General features: G+C 42.9%; 1 protein-coding gene across 1 annotated transcript in view; it reads left to right on the plus strand.

Moving 5' to 3' along the window:
- Positions 1 to 15,289, plus strand: part of LOC306785667 (ryanodine receptor 2-like) — a gene marked incomplete at both ends in the record, with an annotated part of 52,063 nt that overhangs the window by 5,600 nt on the left and 31,174 nt on the right. Inside the window, 33 exons of the mRNA XM_079280123.1 lie at positions 60 to 181; positions 860 to 1,040; positions 1,126 to 1,261; positions 1,514 to 1,609; positions 1,854 to 1,972; positions 2,256 to 2,389; positions 4,377 to 4,618; positions 4,771 to 4,963; positions 5,068 to 5,287; positions 5,457 to 5,561; positions 5,719 to 5,822; positions 5,935 to 6,018; positions 6,191 to 6,350; positions 6,628 to 6,775; positions 7,059 to 7,267; positions 7,678 to 7,852; positions 8,041 to 8,249; positions 8,413 to 8,632; positions 8,858 to 8,990; positions 9,353 to 9,467; positions 9,788 to 9,948; positions 10,213 to 10,372; positions 10,591 to 10,677; positions 10,912 to 11,138; positions 11,284 to 11,497; positions 11,602 to 12,231; positions 12,385 to 12,585; positions 12,679 to 12,790; positions 12,907 to 13,047; positions 13,339 to 13,615; positions 13,774 to 13,888; positions 14,139 to 14,271; positions 14,570 to 14,673. Of these exons, the coding sequence (XP_079136249.1) occupies positions 60 to 181; positions 860 to 1,040; positions 1,126 to 1,261; positions 1,514 to 1,609; positions 1,854 to 1,972; positions 2,256 to 2,389; positions 4,377 to 4,618; positions 4,771 to 4,963; positions 5,068 to 5,287; positions 5,457 to 5,561; positions 5,719 to 5,822; positions 5,935 to 6,018; positions 6,191 to 6,350; positions 6,628 to 6,775; positions 7,059 to 7,267; positions 7,678 to 7,852; positions 8,041 to 8,249; positions 8,413 to 8,632; positions 8,858 to 8,990; positions 9,353 to 9,467; positions 9,788 to 9,948; positions 10,213 to 10,372; positions 10,591 to 10,677; positions 10,912 to 11,138; positions 11,284 to 11,497; positions 11,602 to 12,231; positions 12,385 to 12,585; positions 12,679 to 12,790; positions 12,907 to 13,047; positions 13,339 to 13,615; positions 13,774 to 13,888; positions 14,139 to 14,271; positions 14,570 to 14,673 (5,667 nt within the window). The remainder of the gene's footprint in view (positions 1 to 59; positions 182 to 859; positions 1,041 to 1,125; positions 1,262 to 1,513; positions 1,610 to 1,853; positions 1,973 to 2,255; positions 2,390 to 4,376; positions 4,619 to 4,770; positions 4,964 to 5,067; positions 5,288 to 5,456; positions 5,562 to 5,718; positions 5,823 to 5,934; positions 6,019 to 6,190; positions 6,351 to 6,627; positions 6,776 to 7,058; positions 7,268 to 7,677; positions 7,853 to 8,040; positions 8,250 to 8,412; positions 8,633 to 8,857; positions 8,991 to 9,352; positions 9,468 to 9,787; positions 9,949 to 10,212; positions 10,373 to 10,590; positions 10,678 to 10,911; positions 11,139 to 11,283; positions 11,498 to 11,601; positions 12,232 to 12,384; positions 12,586 to 12,678; positions 12,791 to 12,906; positions 13,048 to 13,338; positions 13,616 to 13,773; positions 13,889 to 14,138; positions 14,272 to 14,569; positions 14,674 to 15,289) is intronic.

Genomic DNA, 15,289 nt, shown 5'->3' on the forward strand with positions numbered 1-15,289 from the left:
TTGCACTTAAATATAGCAAAAGACTCGATAGGTAATGATTGCAAATGATGTGTTTCCAGGCCATTCTGCACAGCGAGGGTCACATGGACGATGGGCTGACGCTGTCTCGTTGTCGGAGGGAAGAATCTCACACTGCCAGACTCATCCGGAGTGCTACTCGCCTCTTCACTGGCTTTATCGGGTACTGGATGCCAGGTCTAGGTTCTCAGTTAGTGTAACAATGTCTCTTATCAGTGTGGTATATCCATGAATGAGTGAAGGTAGCTGTTTCCCACTGTTTAGCTGTTCGTGTTAGTACTACTCCGATAAATCAGCCGATATTAGCGTTTTGCAGATGTGTTGGTTTTCGTGTATATGTTGGCTGATCTTTAATAGGAAGTTTCAGTACAGAAACGCCAAACTAGGTTTGAAGTAATTTAGAAACTGACGAGTTGATTTTTCAATTGTAAAATGTAAAAGGTCACATTTAGAAAGCAAATGTGTTATGATGCGTATGTTCTGAAGATTATTTTTTATGTTGTATTTTTATGTTTAAAAAAAAGCATTCACAATCTGCCAACATATCTGGGTTTTTTTTAACTCTCAAATATTGGGCAGGCTTCAAAGGCCTTAAAAATCCATTATCTCTCCGGCTTAAGTCGTATACGAGTGGTACTCGATTTAGGTGTCGCAAAGCATCCAAATGCTATGACTGTGTACGAGATGCTCCATTATATTGCACATTAGATGTTGAGCGCCAGCGCACACATAATACCCACAATACCACAACAGATTTCGGCTGTCTTCGAGAAAATATAAATGAAATTGAATTTCCTGCTTGCATTATAAATGTACTCTATCTATTTGTATCCGTCTTTAGGAAACTGGATAGTTTTAGACAAGGAAACCTCACATCTGTCAGCCTGCCAATGGAGCTAGTGACACGTAGTCTGCAGGATCTAATAAACTACTTCCAGCCTCCGCTGGGGGGGCGAGGCCATGAAGCTAAACAGAACAACATGACGGCTCTAAAGAATCGTCAGAACATGTTTCAAGAAGAGGTAAATCTAGCTGTGACTTAATAAATCAACCCTACATGTGATACGTTTGTCACTGTTCCATGAGTTTACCCTCTTCTCTTCCCAGGGTGTGATAGATTTGGTTCTAGATTGTATTGACCGTCTCCACCAATATAGTGGTGGCTCTCATTTTGCTGAGGCTGCTCAGAGTGACTCAGGAGCAGAGTGGGTGCACATCCTCAACAATTTCTATGAGCTACTGGGTGAGAATGAACACACATCTTCTCAGTGTCGATGGCTGAATCCCACATTTTCATCTCCTGATACCAAACGGATGCACCTTTTTCCTGTCAATAACCCATTTAATTGCATTTGACTGAGAATACCTGTCTTGTAAATGATCCAAGAATTGCCAAAACATTTGAATTCTGACATTTTGCATGAAATCCATTGGCTGTGTCGGTGACAAGAATCCTGAACACTCTCCAAATGAAATCCTTCTTTTTCTCTTTCAGCTGCTCTGATCCGGCGAAACCGTCTGAGCTGTGCACATTTCTCAGCTTCTCTCGACTGGCTGATTAGCAGGCTAGACCGTCTGGAGGCCTCTTGTGGTTCGGTGGATTGTTTTGCATTTCATTAGCAATCCTAATTTTAATTTGCAAAACATTAAAAAAAAAACAGTCTTTGATGACATCAGTGATATTATGTAGTGAAATACCAGGTTTATACTGTTACCTGTATGTTGTTTCTAACATTGGGTATCATATCACATCTACACATAACAATGTGATATAAACAGTAAATATAGGGTTTCCTTCCTACATGAATGAATAACTGCATCCATATACTGTATAGGAGTCTTGGAGGTTCTACACTGTGTCTTAGTGGAAAGTCCTGAAGCGCTCAACGTCATCAAAGAAGGACACATTCTTTCTATCATCTCTTTTCTAGACAAGCATGGATGCAACCACAAGGTACTGTTTAGGGGGGGTTGTGTGTGTGTGTGTGTTTCAAATAAAAATTATGAGAAGTCATTTTTATGCTTTTATGCGTTTCATTTATTCCGTTTATTTCTCAGGGACAGCGCATATTAATATCCATTACTGTGAATATGCCAGAAGTAGTCGGGAGGCTGCTTTTCGTCCGGTTCCATTGCGGCTGTTATGGCAGATTTTGATCTGTTCCCTAATGTGGGATCATTTTCATGTGTTTAATCAAGCGTTTGCTGGATGAAGTGCTGACAGGCTTGTGTTCCAGGTGCTGGAGGTGCTGTGCTCACTGTGTGTGTGTCATGGTGTAGCTGTGCGATCCAATCAGAACCTCATCTGTGACAACCTGCTGCCAGACAGAGACCTGCTGCTTCAAACACGTCTGGCTAATCAAGTCACAAGGTAACAATTTATAATGTGTTTTTCTAAATACAACTAATTTGATCTTGATTTTGAGTTAGTCAGAAACAGTGTCTGTCATTTAGTATACACAAAAATCATACGTGCAAAAGTTACACGTAAGATATCAAAATTAGGAAAGCAGCGTTGTGAAGAAGCTTTCGTTGACTCCAGGGAAGTGAAGAAGACTCTGGTAGTTACACAAGTATAGGGGTGACCCTGAAAAGTCTACAATTTGATCTGAGGAGCCTGATTCGACTGCCAATCTCAGTCGAATCATCGCAGTGATGGAAATATGTGGCCGTGGATTAAAGGATCATTCATTATTCATAAATAACAACATAGCTACTTCAGAATCAAAGATTGGGTGATGCAAAGGACATACACGCAGACAGAGGCTCTTTGCTGTAAGTTATCTATTATATAGAGGCGCATATTTACAAATAATGTGCGTTACATGGAGTGCATGTTCCATTGTTCCATCCTTGCTTTTATTCACTTTTGGAGAATCACTCGGGGCCTTTTCTTTTTCTTGCTCTTATGCTAGAAAAGAGCATTATTAGTCAACTGTAGAGAGCGCTCCTCTGTGGGTCTTGGTATATCTGTAACTATGTCCACATCCTCGGTACAACAAACACTTGAGATTTATCCGCAGCACTCATGTGTTCTCTGACGTCTTTGAGTAAATTTAATTGTTTGTGTCCTTTCATTCGAGTCTCTTCATAGATCAGAATAGATCAGGCCGATAATGTTGACGTCCAAGCACAGATGATTTTGTCTCGGCCTCTTCCAATGACATTTTGGAAAAGTTGCTTTCTGCCTGAGGTATTATGGCTCTCGGATTTAATCTTCGGCCATTTATATCCTTTTTTTTTGTTTTTTACCCTTTTCATCACATTTCATCTCTGAATACTTTATCCGACGATGCCAGTCTGATCTTCTAGGCAGTTCCCATTTCCTTTGAGCTTGTTTTTTTTAATTTCTTTACTCCATCTGCCCTTTCTTCCGTAGCAGCTGCCTTCTTTTATCATGCTTTTCTCTATCAGCAGCCCATTTTGTTCCTCAGGCCCCTATAGCTTATTTTGTTTCATATTCTTCACAACTGCTCAGTCAATTCCCTGCTCTCACTTCCTGCTCAAGCAATTTCTCTATCTCTTCTATCACTTTTACTCCTTGTTCAACTAACCTAAATGCCTCATTAGTTCATCTGCTTTCCTTTAACTCGTTAAGTTCTTTGCTCTTTTCCATCTTCTCTTCCTTGTCCAGTCAGTTCTTCCAGATGCCCTTTTTCCTATTCTTCTTTTCTTTTTCCATTCTGCTGATCCGTTTCTATCCAATCTCTTGGAGCCTCTTAACCAGGTCACACATTTCTCTCCTCGTCCTTTCCCCATTCTCTCAATTCCCGCCGTCTCTTTCCTTATGTCTTCCCTGTCACCAAAGCTTTGTCAAGGGCAATGTTAGTGTCACTATAAGAACTAGCATTTTTTTTCTCAAAACACCATGTTGGCCAGTCTGAATTTCAGCAACATATTGGTGATTTTCTCCATGTTATTATTTGTCGAACTCAGCTTCTAAATTGTCTCGGGTAATTCAGTTTCGGTATTGATATTGGGGGGGGGGGGGCAAAAGGAGAACCTCTGCAAGAGTCTGGTTCTGTATTTGTTCATTAATGTATAACTTCATAACAATGTGCTGTGCCCTTGAGATTTGAGTTATGTTCTGTGGGGACTGCAGAGGGAAAATACAGTGTGTGGTCCCATGTGTCTCATGGTTTCCTGCTCTTCTCAATTGTTCTTTTTTTCATGTCGTAGTCATAATCATATTGCTGTGTAATTTTGGAGAGCTATTGGCGTTTTTCAAATGAATATTGTACTAAAAAAAAATTATAATCAAGCAACATACAACAAAACCGTATCCAAAGGAATGCACCACTATCTGTCTGTCTTTTTTTGCCCTCTTGTTTATCTCCGGTGTTCTCTGCACACCACAGCATGAGACCGAACATCTTTTTGGCTCTCGGCGAAGAATCAGCCCAGCATCGGCGGTGGTACTATGAGCTGGTTGTAGATCATGTCGACTCCTTCCTCACATCTGAGCCCACCCACCTGCGCGTTGGCTGGGCTCGCTCTGAGGGCTACCAGCCCAGGCCCACAGGAGGGGAGGGCTGGGGGGGCAATGGAGTGGGAGACGACCTCTGCTCGTATGGCTTTGATGGGCTTCACCTCTGGTCAGGTGAGGACGAGATCCAACAAGAGATCCACATTTCAGACTACAGTCGAAGCATAGTTCAGGGGTTTTACTGATCCCTTGAGTCACAACCAACTTTACATCAAAACCACATCTGGACATGGACGACATTAACGGCTGTGTCTCCTCATTCTCAGGCTGCGTGGGCCGCAGGGTGAGCTCTCTCTTCCCTCACCTGCTGAAAGATGACGATGTGGTCAGCTGCTGTCTTGACCTCGGCGCTCTCTGCGTCTCCTTCCGAGTTAACGGTCTGCCTGTGCAGGGCATGTTGGAGAACTTCGGTGCCAATGGACTTCTTCATCCTGTGGTCAGCTTCTCTGCAGGAGTCAAGTCAGTAGTGGAGATACCTGAATTCATGTTGTTTTTGTCTCCGTGCGTACCGCGATGCATCCAGTAAATGTCTTCCTTGTCCTTTTTTTTTTTCTGGAATGCAGGGTTCGCTTTCTGTTTGGGGGGCAGCATGGAGAGTTTCGCTACCTGCCCCCGCCAGGTTTTGCTCCGTGCTCTGACGCTCTGCTCCCGAGAGTCAAGCTGAAGTTAGAGCCATGTCAGAAATACATCTTGGACCGTGGAGAGGGGACACAAGAGCTCATTGGCCCCTTAGTACCTGCAACTCCATTGACCTTTACTCCCACACCAGTAGACATCAGCAAGGTAAGAAATCAGCAGTCAAACAGATGAAACAGAGACTTTAAATCAAATGATATTAAATTGGATATGAAGATATTTGATGTTATTTCACAGTTTAAAGTTGGTCCTTTATGTTGAAAGATATATCAATGTAGCTCAGTTACCCTTACTGTACTAATATTACTCTCCATAGGTGGTATTGCCCCCACAACTTGAGGATATTAGAGAAAAAATGGCTGAGAATATCCATGAACTCTGGGCGATGGATAAGATTGATCTTGGATGGACACATGGACCTGTAAGAGAAGAGAAACAACATCAATCATTTATTTACATTGCATACATGAAAACCACTTGTCACATAGCATGTAAGGAATGTACCCTCGAAAGCTTGTTCCAGCTCTCTTCGGTTTCACTGGCGGCTTAAAAAAAACACCAGCGCTTTTGTCAAATAGGTGAGAGATGAAGTTAAGAGGCATGATCCGAGTGTGCTGGAGTTCTCTAAGCTGTCGGAGCAGGAGAAGAACCAAAACCTTCAGATGTCTCAGGACACACTCAGGTGAGCCGTCTGCTATCTGCATCATACAATACACAAAACTTTGAAGCTTTTTAATGTGTACAGGCTTCGTTTTCAAGGTGAGTGAATGTCTTTGTTTGTTTTTCTACTGGAGGACTCTCCTTGCCCTTGGTTTCCACATTGGTTTGACTGATGACCACGCTGAGGAGAGAGTCAAATACATGAGACTAGCCAACAAGTATGTGCAGCTTTAGTTGTTTGGAGCCCTTGTACATATTAAACATTTGGGCCGAGGGGATGGGATGATCTATTTTTTGTTGAGTTTGGCTAGGGCAGCTCCGTTTCTGATGATCTCATTCATGAATACTGTAAATGCTCAACGATTTGTTTTTTTAAATTCCCCTTCACAGGTATGAGCAGCCCAGTGGCTATAGACCGGCCCCAGTCGACTTGAGCCAGGTTTTTCTGAGCCCAGCCCACGAGGAAGTGGTTAACTTGTTGGCAGAGAATGATCACAATGTATGGGCCAGAGAGCGCATCAAGCAGGGATGGACCTATGGAGCCCAACAGGTTTATGTTCTCTGCTGTATTACTGCTTTGGTCTGACACTGCTGTGGAGGAATCTGAACGACTTGTTGCTCAAATGCAATTCAGCTTGTTTGCAGTCTTAATCATGTATACAACCTCACTCAAAATGAGACTTCTTGATTTCAGATATGAAATAATATTCCCTGCTCATTGCTCATCCCAGTCACAACATAGACATTCACATAGCAACAGCACACGCTGATACTGTTCTTTAACAAATATAGTTGCTCATTTTTGCTCCTTGCATCTGCACTTTTAGGATGTGAAAGGGAAGCGTAGCCCGTACCTCGTGCCCTACGGCCTTCTTGATGAAAGGCGAAGGAGAGTGGGCAGGGAGGGTGTCAGAGAGGCTGTCTGTCCTCTGCTGGCCTACGGTTACAGCGTGGAGCCTCTCAACCAGGAACGCAGTACGTCTCAAAGCCCCGTCATCAGTCTCATCCGTTAAAGCTCAGCTCGGTTCACTTTTGTTTATGGTGACCATCATAAGATAATGCATTTTAGTTCAATTCAAATTAGGCTCTGTTCGTTATAAATGTTTATGAGTTTCACCATTTTACAGAATACTCACAATACTGCAACATTTGTCAACGTTGTATGACAAAAATGTCACTGAATTTAATGGGAATTGAATGCAAATGTATTATTTAAGCAGATAACCGTGTTTTTTTTCTCTGTTTCTTGGGTTCACAGCCACATTATCAAATGCGTGTCTCTTCTCTGCTGAGAAGTGCAGAGTGTTCAGACCAGATAAATCCTACTCTGTGACCCGGGGGAAGTGGTACTTTGAACTTGAAATAGTGACAGCTGGGAATATGCGAGTGGGCTGGGCCCGAACAGGCTGTACCCCAGATAAAGAGCTTGGCTCAGATGACCAGGCATTCGTCTTCCATGGATTTGAGGTGGGAAAATAAAATTAGCTAGTTCTCAATATGACCACATGACAAGCGTTTCTAAGAGCAATACATCGAATCCACTCATAATAGCACATGGCTTTATGTTCCCACAGTTGTTAATTTCCTCTCACAGTATACAGAATTATAATAGAATAGAAATATTATAAAAAACTCAAAATGAACGCCTGAAGGGAATTGGACTTATGGATGAATTGATTAGAATTGGATGCCCAACGGATACTGTGATCTCACAAAACACCTTTTTGGCCATCATTCAACAATTCATAGGCTCATTATGACACTTTCTCGCAAATGTCGAATAGGATAAAATGATGAAGTGATGACATTTTAGACAAACAACCTTGAGGCAGTAATTGTAGTTCTTTGTAACTCCTTCTCTTCCTTTTGCTTTTCAGGCTCAGTGGTACCATCAGGGCGTTGAGCCCCTGGGGCGTCCGTGGCAGAGAGGCGATGTGGTGGGTTGCTTGGTGGACACGACTGACCGCACCATGATTGTCACGCTCAATGGAGAGGTGCTGTTCAATGACAGAGGATCAGAGCTGGCTGCCAAGGACTTTGATATCGGAGACGGTTTGGAAGAGTTTTTTTTTGTTGTTGTTGACATTATACAGTGTATTTGATAGACTTAGTTACTGTTTATTTAATTGAAAGATAATGAGGCAGTACTATCCCTTTCTTGAGAAAAATCCAAACTAAAGACAGAAATATATTTATCCGACTAAAATATATTCCTTCTTGTCTCTACTCGTATTGCACAGGCCTGTTGCCTGTCGTCAGTGTTGGGGTGAACCAGGTGGGAAGGCTGAACCTGGGCCACCAAGTGAGCTCTCTGCAGTACTTTACTGTGTGTGGCCTGCAGGAGGGCTATGAACCATTTGCTGTCAACATGGCCAGAGACCCAGCCCTGTGGATGAGTTGGAAACAGCCTCAGTTTACCTCCATAATGCCTGAGGATCAAAACCTACAGGTTAGTTTACCAGTCTACGGGCTTTCTTTTACCTAGTAGCTGATATTATATGTCTTCTCAATCATGTAGTATGGTGCAGTGGCTCTCTGGGACCCAGGGTCGCTTACAGCACTTGCTAACTGACAGCGCTGATTCTGAAAATCGTGTTCAAATCTTATTCGAGGTCACCAGAGTCAGTGGCTCACAGGACTCCTTATCCAGCCTGAGGGTTTCTCAGCGGTTGTTTGCACACCACGGTGGAGGCAGTGAGATGAGCTTTTACCGGCTCAGCATGTCCGTCGAGTGTGCTCCCATCCTCACCAGCCCTCCTGTGGCCTCCAGCTCGCTCTCTCCAGGTTCAGACGATATTACATCATATCATATATCATATACAGTGTGTTCAAGTCAGCCACACGGATGACCTCACTGAGGACAACTAAAATGAGTTGTTTGAGTTTAAAAAGAAATGACATTACCCCTGATGCAGCATGTAAAAATGGCGTAGCTATTAAGAGGTGAACATTTTGTGAAATAATTAGTGTGTGAGATATTCAACCATTATGACCTTGTGTTGTTCTGTTTAAGCTCCCCTGGGTCCTGCTGTAATTAATTCCCATTGTCCTTTTTAGGAAGGAAAGAGCAGGAGGAGTTTGACTCTGACTTTGAAGTGCTGATGAAGTCAGCCCACAGCTTTGCTGGCTCAAGAGACGAGCTCACCCACAAGGATCACAGTCACGACAAAACGTCTAAACTGAAGCAACGGTCGGTTGTAGGGCACTGGCATGATATGTAATGAAATTCATATACTTTAGGAAATGGAAGAGTGAACACAAAATAATGAATATTTGAGTCAATGGTGTTCTTTCAGTTTCAATAATAATGTACCAGTTATATAACAATGCTGTGTATTGTATTCGTGTCCATATTTGTCTGCCAGGTGATTAAAGTGACAAAAGCATGGTTCTGACTGAAGTTTCCCCAAATGAAATGAGAGAAAACAGGAAATGAAGATTGTTAAGAGAAGCAAAGAGAGCAGACAGGCTCTCTGCAGATTAATAGTGACTGTGGTGAGACAAAGTTCTTTGTGCTGCGTATAAATTAATTTGTGTTTCTTTTCTGCAAAGGTTCATGCTGAAGAGGACAAAACCAGAGCTAGTCAGCACCAACTCGTCTGCACGGCTTCTAGAAGATGTCGTAGTGGACAAGGATAACTGTGGTCACCTTCTCCAGAGCTCCAGAGTAAGACTCTCATTTTCTTATCATCTCATCATAACCAGAGAGTCACAGAACATAGAAATGCAACACTAATATGAAAACCAAATGTCATGGGCTTTTATTTTAGATTTATTGAACAATGTGCAAAGATAATGAGAGAAAAGACTAAATGTATTTGGACACTCTGCTGCTTCATAGTGCACTAAAAGTAAATAAATTGCACTGCAGGGTTTATGCACATGCACTGTGCAACTCTTCAGCTCCTGGCGGGTCGATACAGAAACAAAGTAGAAAGCAAAATGAAAACACCAAACAATGACACCCAGCTGCCCTCTCTGTTTCAGTATTACTACTCCGTGAGGGTTCTTCCAGGCCAGGAGCCGTTTAATGTGTGGGCAGGCTGGGTGACCTCTGACTTTCATCAACACGACATGACCTTTGACCCCGACGGTGTCCTCACAGTGACTGTCACCCTGGGAGACGACAGTGGAAAAGTCCAGGAAAGGTCAGGAAACAGCAAGGCCGTTTTATTGTCGGTATCGTTGACTCTGCCAAGATTTTAATTGAATTTAATACTTATTGTTGTCAGAGATGATGATGATGTCATTATTATGCTTTTCTGAAATTATATTTACTGTATTACTGGAACAATAATTAGTACTGAATTTCAACGCTATTGACTCTCAGGATTTTTTTGTCTTATTTTGAGTTTTCCTGACAAATTATCGGCAAACTGCCAATTAACCGTATTCCCATCATTTTTGCACAGTGTGAAGCGGTGTAACTGTTACATGGTGTGTGCTGGAGAGGCAACCGGCCTGTCTCAGAGTCGCCGAAGTACAGGTTTGGAAATTGGCTGTTTGATTGACACAGCCACTGGGCTGCTCACCTTCACCTCCAGTGGAGTGGAGATGGCCACCTTCTACCAAGTAGGAATCTATTTGATTTGTTCATACTTATTAGTATTTTCTTCTCTAGTCATTATCTTTGTTAAATGAAATACATTTATGTCTAAATTCAACACACATAAAACCTTACTTTAAACTACGTCTTTTACTGTTATGAAAATAACTTATAGTGAGCGATGTTTGACTTGCAGCGTTGCATTATTAAACTGAGGTACGGTAGTATTGTTCCGTCTTCTCAGGTAGAAGCCAGTACAAAGCTGTTTCCGGCTGTTTTTGTCAAGCCCACTACGAGCAGCATGTTTCAGTTTGAGCTGGGAGTCATAAAGGTAAATGAACTCTCCATTTGTAATCAAACACATTAGAAAGACGCGTTTTTACTCTTTACTAGATAAAGGCAACATAATTAAGGAATTCGGGCTAACTGTTGTTCAAAGACTGGATCAGTAATTAATGCGGTTGCATCTTTGCTTTCAATCAGTGTTTCAATCAGTTTTATTCTTCACAAATGTTTAGTGGTCTGTTAACATCCTTTCCTTGTGTTTGTCTTCCTCTCGATCCAGAACGTGATGCCACTGTCAGCAGGTTTGCTTCGCAGCCAAAGAAGGAATGCAACCCCTCAGTGTCCTCCCAGGCTTCAGGTGCAGCATCTCAACCCGGTTTCATGGATCAGAGTACCAGACCGTGCATTACAAGTGATGGTGGATCGGCCAGATGAGCGCCGCGGCTGGAGAGTCCAATGCCATGAACCCCTACAAGTCATGACCCTTCAGATTCCTGATGAAAACAGGTTAAATAATGGAAATAAATAATAATATCTAATAATAATACCTAATAATATCATCAACAATGCAACAGGCTACAGCATTTGGTGCCGCCATTTTGCCAAGTTATCACACTAAAATTGTCTTTACCTCTTGATCACATCCTTCAAGGTCTGTTAACATTTTGGAGCTGTCTGAACTGGATGACCTCTTGGCCTTTCACCACCACACTCTCCTTCTCTACTGCTCTTTATGCACCCTTGGAAACACCAGAGTTTGCCACGCCCTCTGCAGTCACGTGGACCAATCCCAGATCCTTCACGCCATTAAGAATCCCCACCTCCCTGGCCCCCTCCGCTCTGCATTTTATCAGCTCCTTACTCAGGTAATTGCTTGTTTGAGTTCATGTTTTTCTTGAGGTAATTTATTCATAAACAACAGGATAAGGAAACTTTCTAGAGGAAATAAATGTGTATTCTTGTTCTTTAGGTTCACCTCAGCAGCCACACCACAGCATGTCACATGATGAACCACGAATATATTGTGCCTATGACTGACCAGACCAGAGAAATCACCCTTTATCCCAGCCCTGCTAATGGTGCTAATGGGGAGAATGGTCTACCTCTAGAAGGCATTTCCAGCACTAGTCTCAGCACATCTCTGAAACCACAGATGCATTTCTCATCTCCTTGTTTTGTCAGGAGTGATGGGATGGAAGGAGATGGTAGAGGGGATATAGCCTGCACAGACAGCCCAGAAATCCCTCTGGACATGTTGAAGAACCTGACTGTGGAGATGTTGACTGCGGGCGTATGGGCTGCGGGTCAGGGTGTGAGGGATCCTGTAGGAGGCAGCATTGAGCTTCTGCTGGTTCCCCTAATTAGACTGTTCTACACCCTACTGGTTCTGGGGGTGTTTGGGGATGAGGACCTGGGGAAGGTTCTGAGACTGATAGAGCCGGGAGTCTTCTCCATAGATGCCGGAACCATTGAGAAGGAAGAGGAAGAAGAAGAAGCTTGTGATGATGAAAAAGAATGCAACGGGTGCAACAAAAAAGAAGATTACCCCCTTAAACAAGGACTTCTTCAAATGAAGCTTCCTGAAGCTGTCAAACTTGAGGTGAACGAACCAGCAGATTACTTTCATGTTTTGTCTTTCTTCTCCTTTCGTTTGATATCATTTTGGATTAGCTTCAGACACTATGTTTATATATTCCTACACGCTATCTAAAATGAATCGTAAAAGGAAGATTTCATCCGTTTCTTTCTCCAGCTCTGCCATCTGCTGTCCTACCTGTGTGATTGCCAGGTGCGCCACAGGGTAGAAGCTGTGGTTGCGTTTTCTGACAACTTTGTGGGCCAGCTGCAGGAGAACCAACGCTTTCGCTACAACCAGGTCATGCAAGCACTCCACATGTCTGCTGCTCTCACCGCCCGCAAGACCAAGGAGTTCCGTTCACCGCCACAGGAGCAGGTTGAATTTGCTGAAATGTGCTTAAAAAATAAACATTAAAGATTTCTTCGATTATCGTCTATACTGTGCCTGTCATCCGTGCCCTGTCTTCAGATCAACATGCTGCTGAGCTTCAAAGAGGATGAGCAGCAGCAAAACTGTCCATGTCCAGTGGAAATCCAACAGCTCCTGCATGACTTCCATCACCTTCTCAGCACACACTGTGGTTGGAACACAGCTTATTTTTGATTTATTCTTTATGAGTCTTCTTTGAAAAAAACCTCCTTGAAGGCACTTACCAATATTGCCACTGAGTAAATCTCATCTGTTGCTGTTATGCAGGCATTGAATTGGACAGTGACACAGAGGACGAAGAGGACTCAGAGATGTCTCTGAAAGACCGACTTCTCAGTCTAGCGGCGAGAGTGATTGGACTGATGAAGACACCAATAGAAGTGGAAGGGAGTAGAACGCAGAGCGCCAGTAAGTGCATCTATGGTGTCAAAGCCCCCTCTTTGTCTTACATTGTGGCCTATTCATTCACGTGCACATGGGATTGTGCAACCTTATTGGGTTCAGTATCAATACAATATATATGATGGGTGAAAATCAATGTGAATATGAAGTGTTAACCTCCCATCAGAGATGTCATGTTCAATACAGCCAACTAAACTTTGTGTTGGACAAACACCTAAAATGTAATGTAAAATAACCCTAAAATGTAACACATGTGACATATTCAGTCTCATTACCTTTCACCTGCTTTTTCTTCAGAGTCCCTCAAAACGCTGATCTCTGAGACGATGGTGCGTTGGGCTCAAGAGACTGAGATGGAGGACCCTGAACTGGTTCGGGCTGTCTTCTCATTGCTGCACCGCCAGTATCAGGGCCTCGGGGGCCAAATGGCAGCACACCTCTGCAGAGCCTATACGATCAGCCAGGCATCGGTAGAAGACACCATGGCTCTTCTCTCCTCGCTGAGCCAAATCCGCTCCCTCCTCAGTGTCCGCATGGGGAAAGAAGAGGAGAGGCTGATGATCAGAAGACTCGGGTAGGGGGACATTTCTAATGGGACATGGGTTTGCTTCGTTTGACACCAATACTGTTATTTGTATTGATCTATTTCTAACATGTATGCATCGTAATATCCTTTGTTGTGTGGAAAATATCTTTCATTTTTTTTGTCATTTTTCACTGTTTTACGTACAGAGACATTATGAATAATAAAGTCTTCTACCAGCACCCTAACCTAATGAGGGCATTGGGGATACATGAGACCGTGATGGAGGTGATGGTCAATGTTCTTGGAGAAGGGGAATCAAAGGTGAAGAGACAAATCTGACATTTGTCGTGATAAAATGGACAAAATGTGTGTAACGAAGAAGCATGTCTTTTCATTAGCCGTACGGTAGAGTATCTGTATTCCATCGGTCATGTACTAAAGGTAAAGGTTATACTGTGTTGTAGCTGCATCATCAATATAGAGCAATACTCCCTGCAGTGCAGTCAGTAGAGCCATGACCTCCTCGCATCTTGATTTTCTTTATTCCCATGCATTGATTTTCCTTTGTTAGGAGATCACCTTTCCAAAGATGGTGGCCAGCTGTTGTCGATTCCTGTGTTATTTTTGCCGCATCAGCCGCCACAATCAGGGAGCCCTGTTCGACCATCTCAGTTATCTGCTGGAAAACAGCAGTGTTGGTCTAGGTAAATCTTATTTCCTCACTCTGGCAATTTCCGAGGCCATAGTTTGTAGTGTTGTTGCAAGGATGGCGTTCAATTTTTAAACGTGTAACGTTGAAAGTTTCACGAAGGTAGTTTACTGAGTAAAGTTGTATTAAAGTGTACACAGATGTGGCATTGTTTGTGACCCTTTTACTCTATGCGAGGACATTATTTTGCACTTAAGAAAATAACCTTGTGAAGGTGTAACCCGCAATATATCCTGACATCATTTCTAGTTTATGAGTCAGGGTTTAGATTGTTTAATGACTTCGTCCCTTAGCTTCACCATCCATGCGTGGGGCCACTCCTCTGGATGTGGCAGCAGCCTCTGTTATGGATAACAATGAACTGGCCTTAGCGCTGAGGGAACCTGACCTAGAGAAGGTGAGTTCACATTTGCTGCCTTCCTCTACGGTGCTGATGCTAATAGTCTCCATTATGTCCATAAATACTCTGGGATCTCATTTATGTTCTTTGCAAATGAACAAAACTGGGCCCGAATGAGGCGTACGTGCTTCCCATGCACAAGTTGCGATCAATGAAAACAAACTTGACGGGAGAATGTTCGCACTCGTAAGGACACTCTGACCCATGCATACCCACGCTATGGAGACGAGGGACACTGTCAACGCAGATGGTGAGGTGCTGAATTCGAACCTCCAGTTGAATTTAAATGTGAGAGTACATCATTATACATATAATGATGTACTCTCACACATTTCATTAAAATCGCATTACTTCTAGATCCACTTTATCATTAATAATCAGCAGTTGTATTTGAGCCATAACTATTCCATAAGCACCTTTCGTAAAAGATATGAAGAAGCAACCAGTCTGGAATGGAAGAATTAGCAGAGCGTCTGTACATGTGGATCCTACACACTGTTTTATAGTTGAGACGCCTGGTCTGCAATGAACATGCTCTGACGTTCAATATTGTTTTGCGGCGTCACTCTCTCGTCACGCATCTATGTCATTTATGTCTGTCACTGTCTATGGA

Source organism: Melanostigma gelatinosum (assembly GCF_949748355.1).
Source record: "Melanostigma gelatinosum genome assembly, chromosome: 12".
In the NCBI taxonomy this organism is placed as follows: domain Eukaryota; kingdom Metazoa; phylum Chordata; class Actinopteri; order Perciformes; family Zoarcidae; genus Melanostigma; species Melanostigma gelatinosum.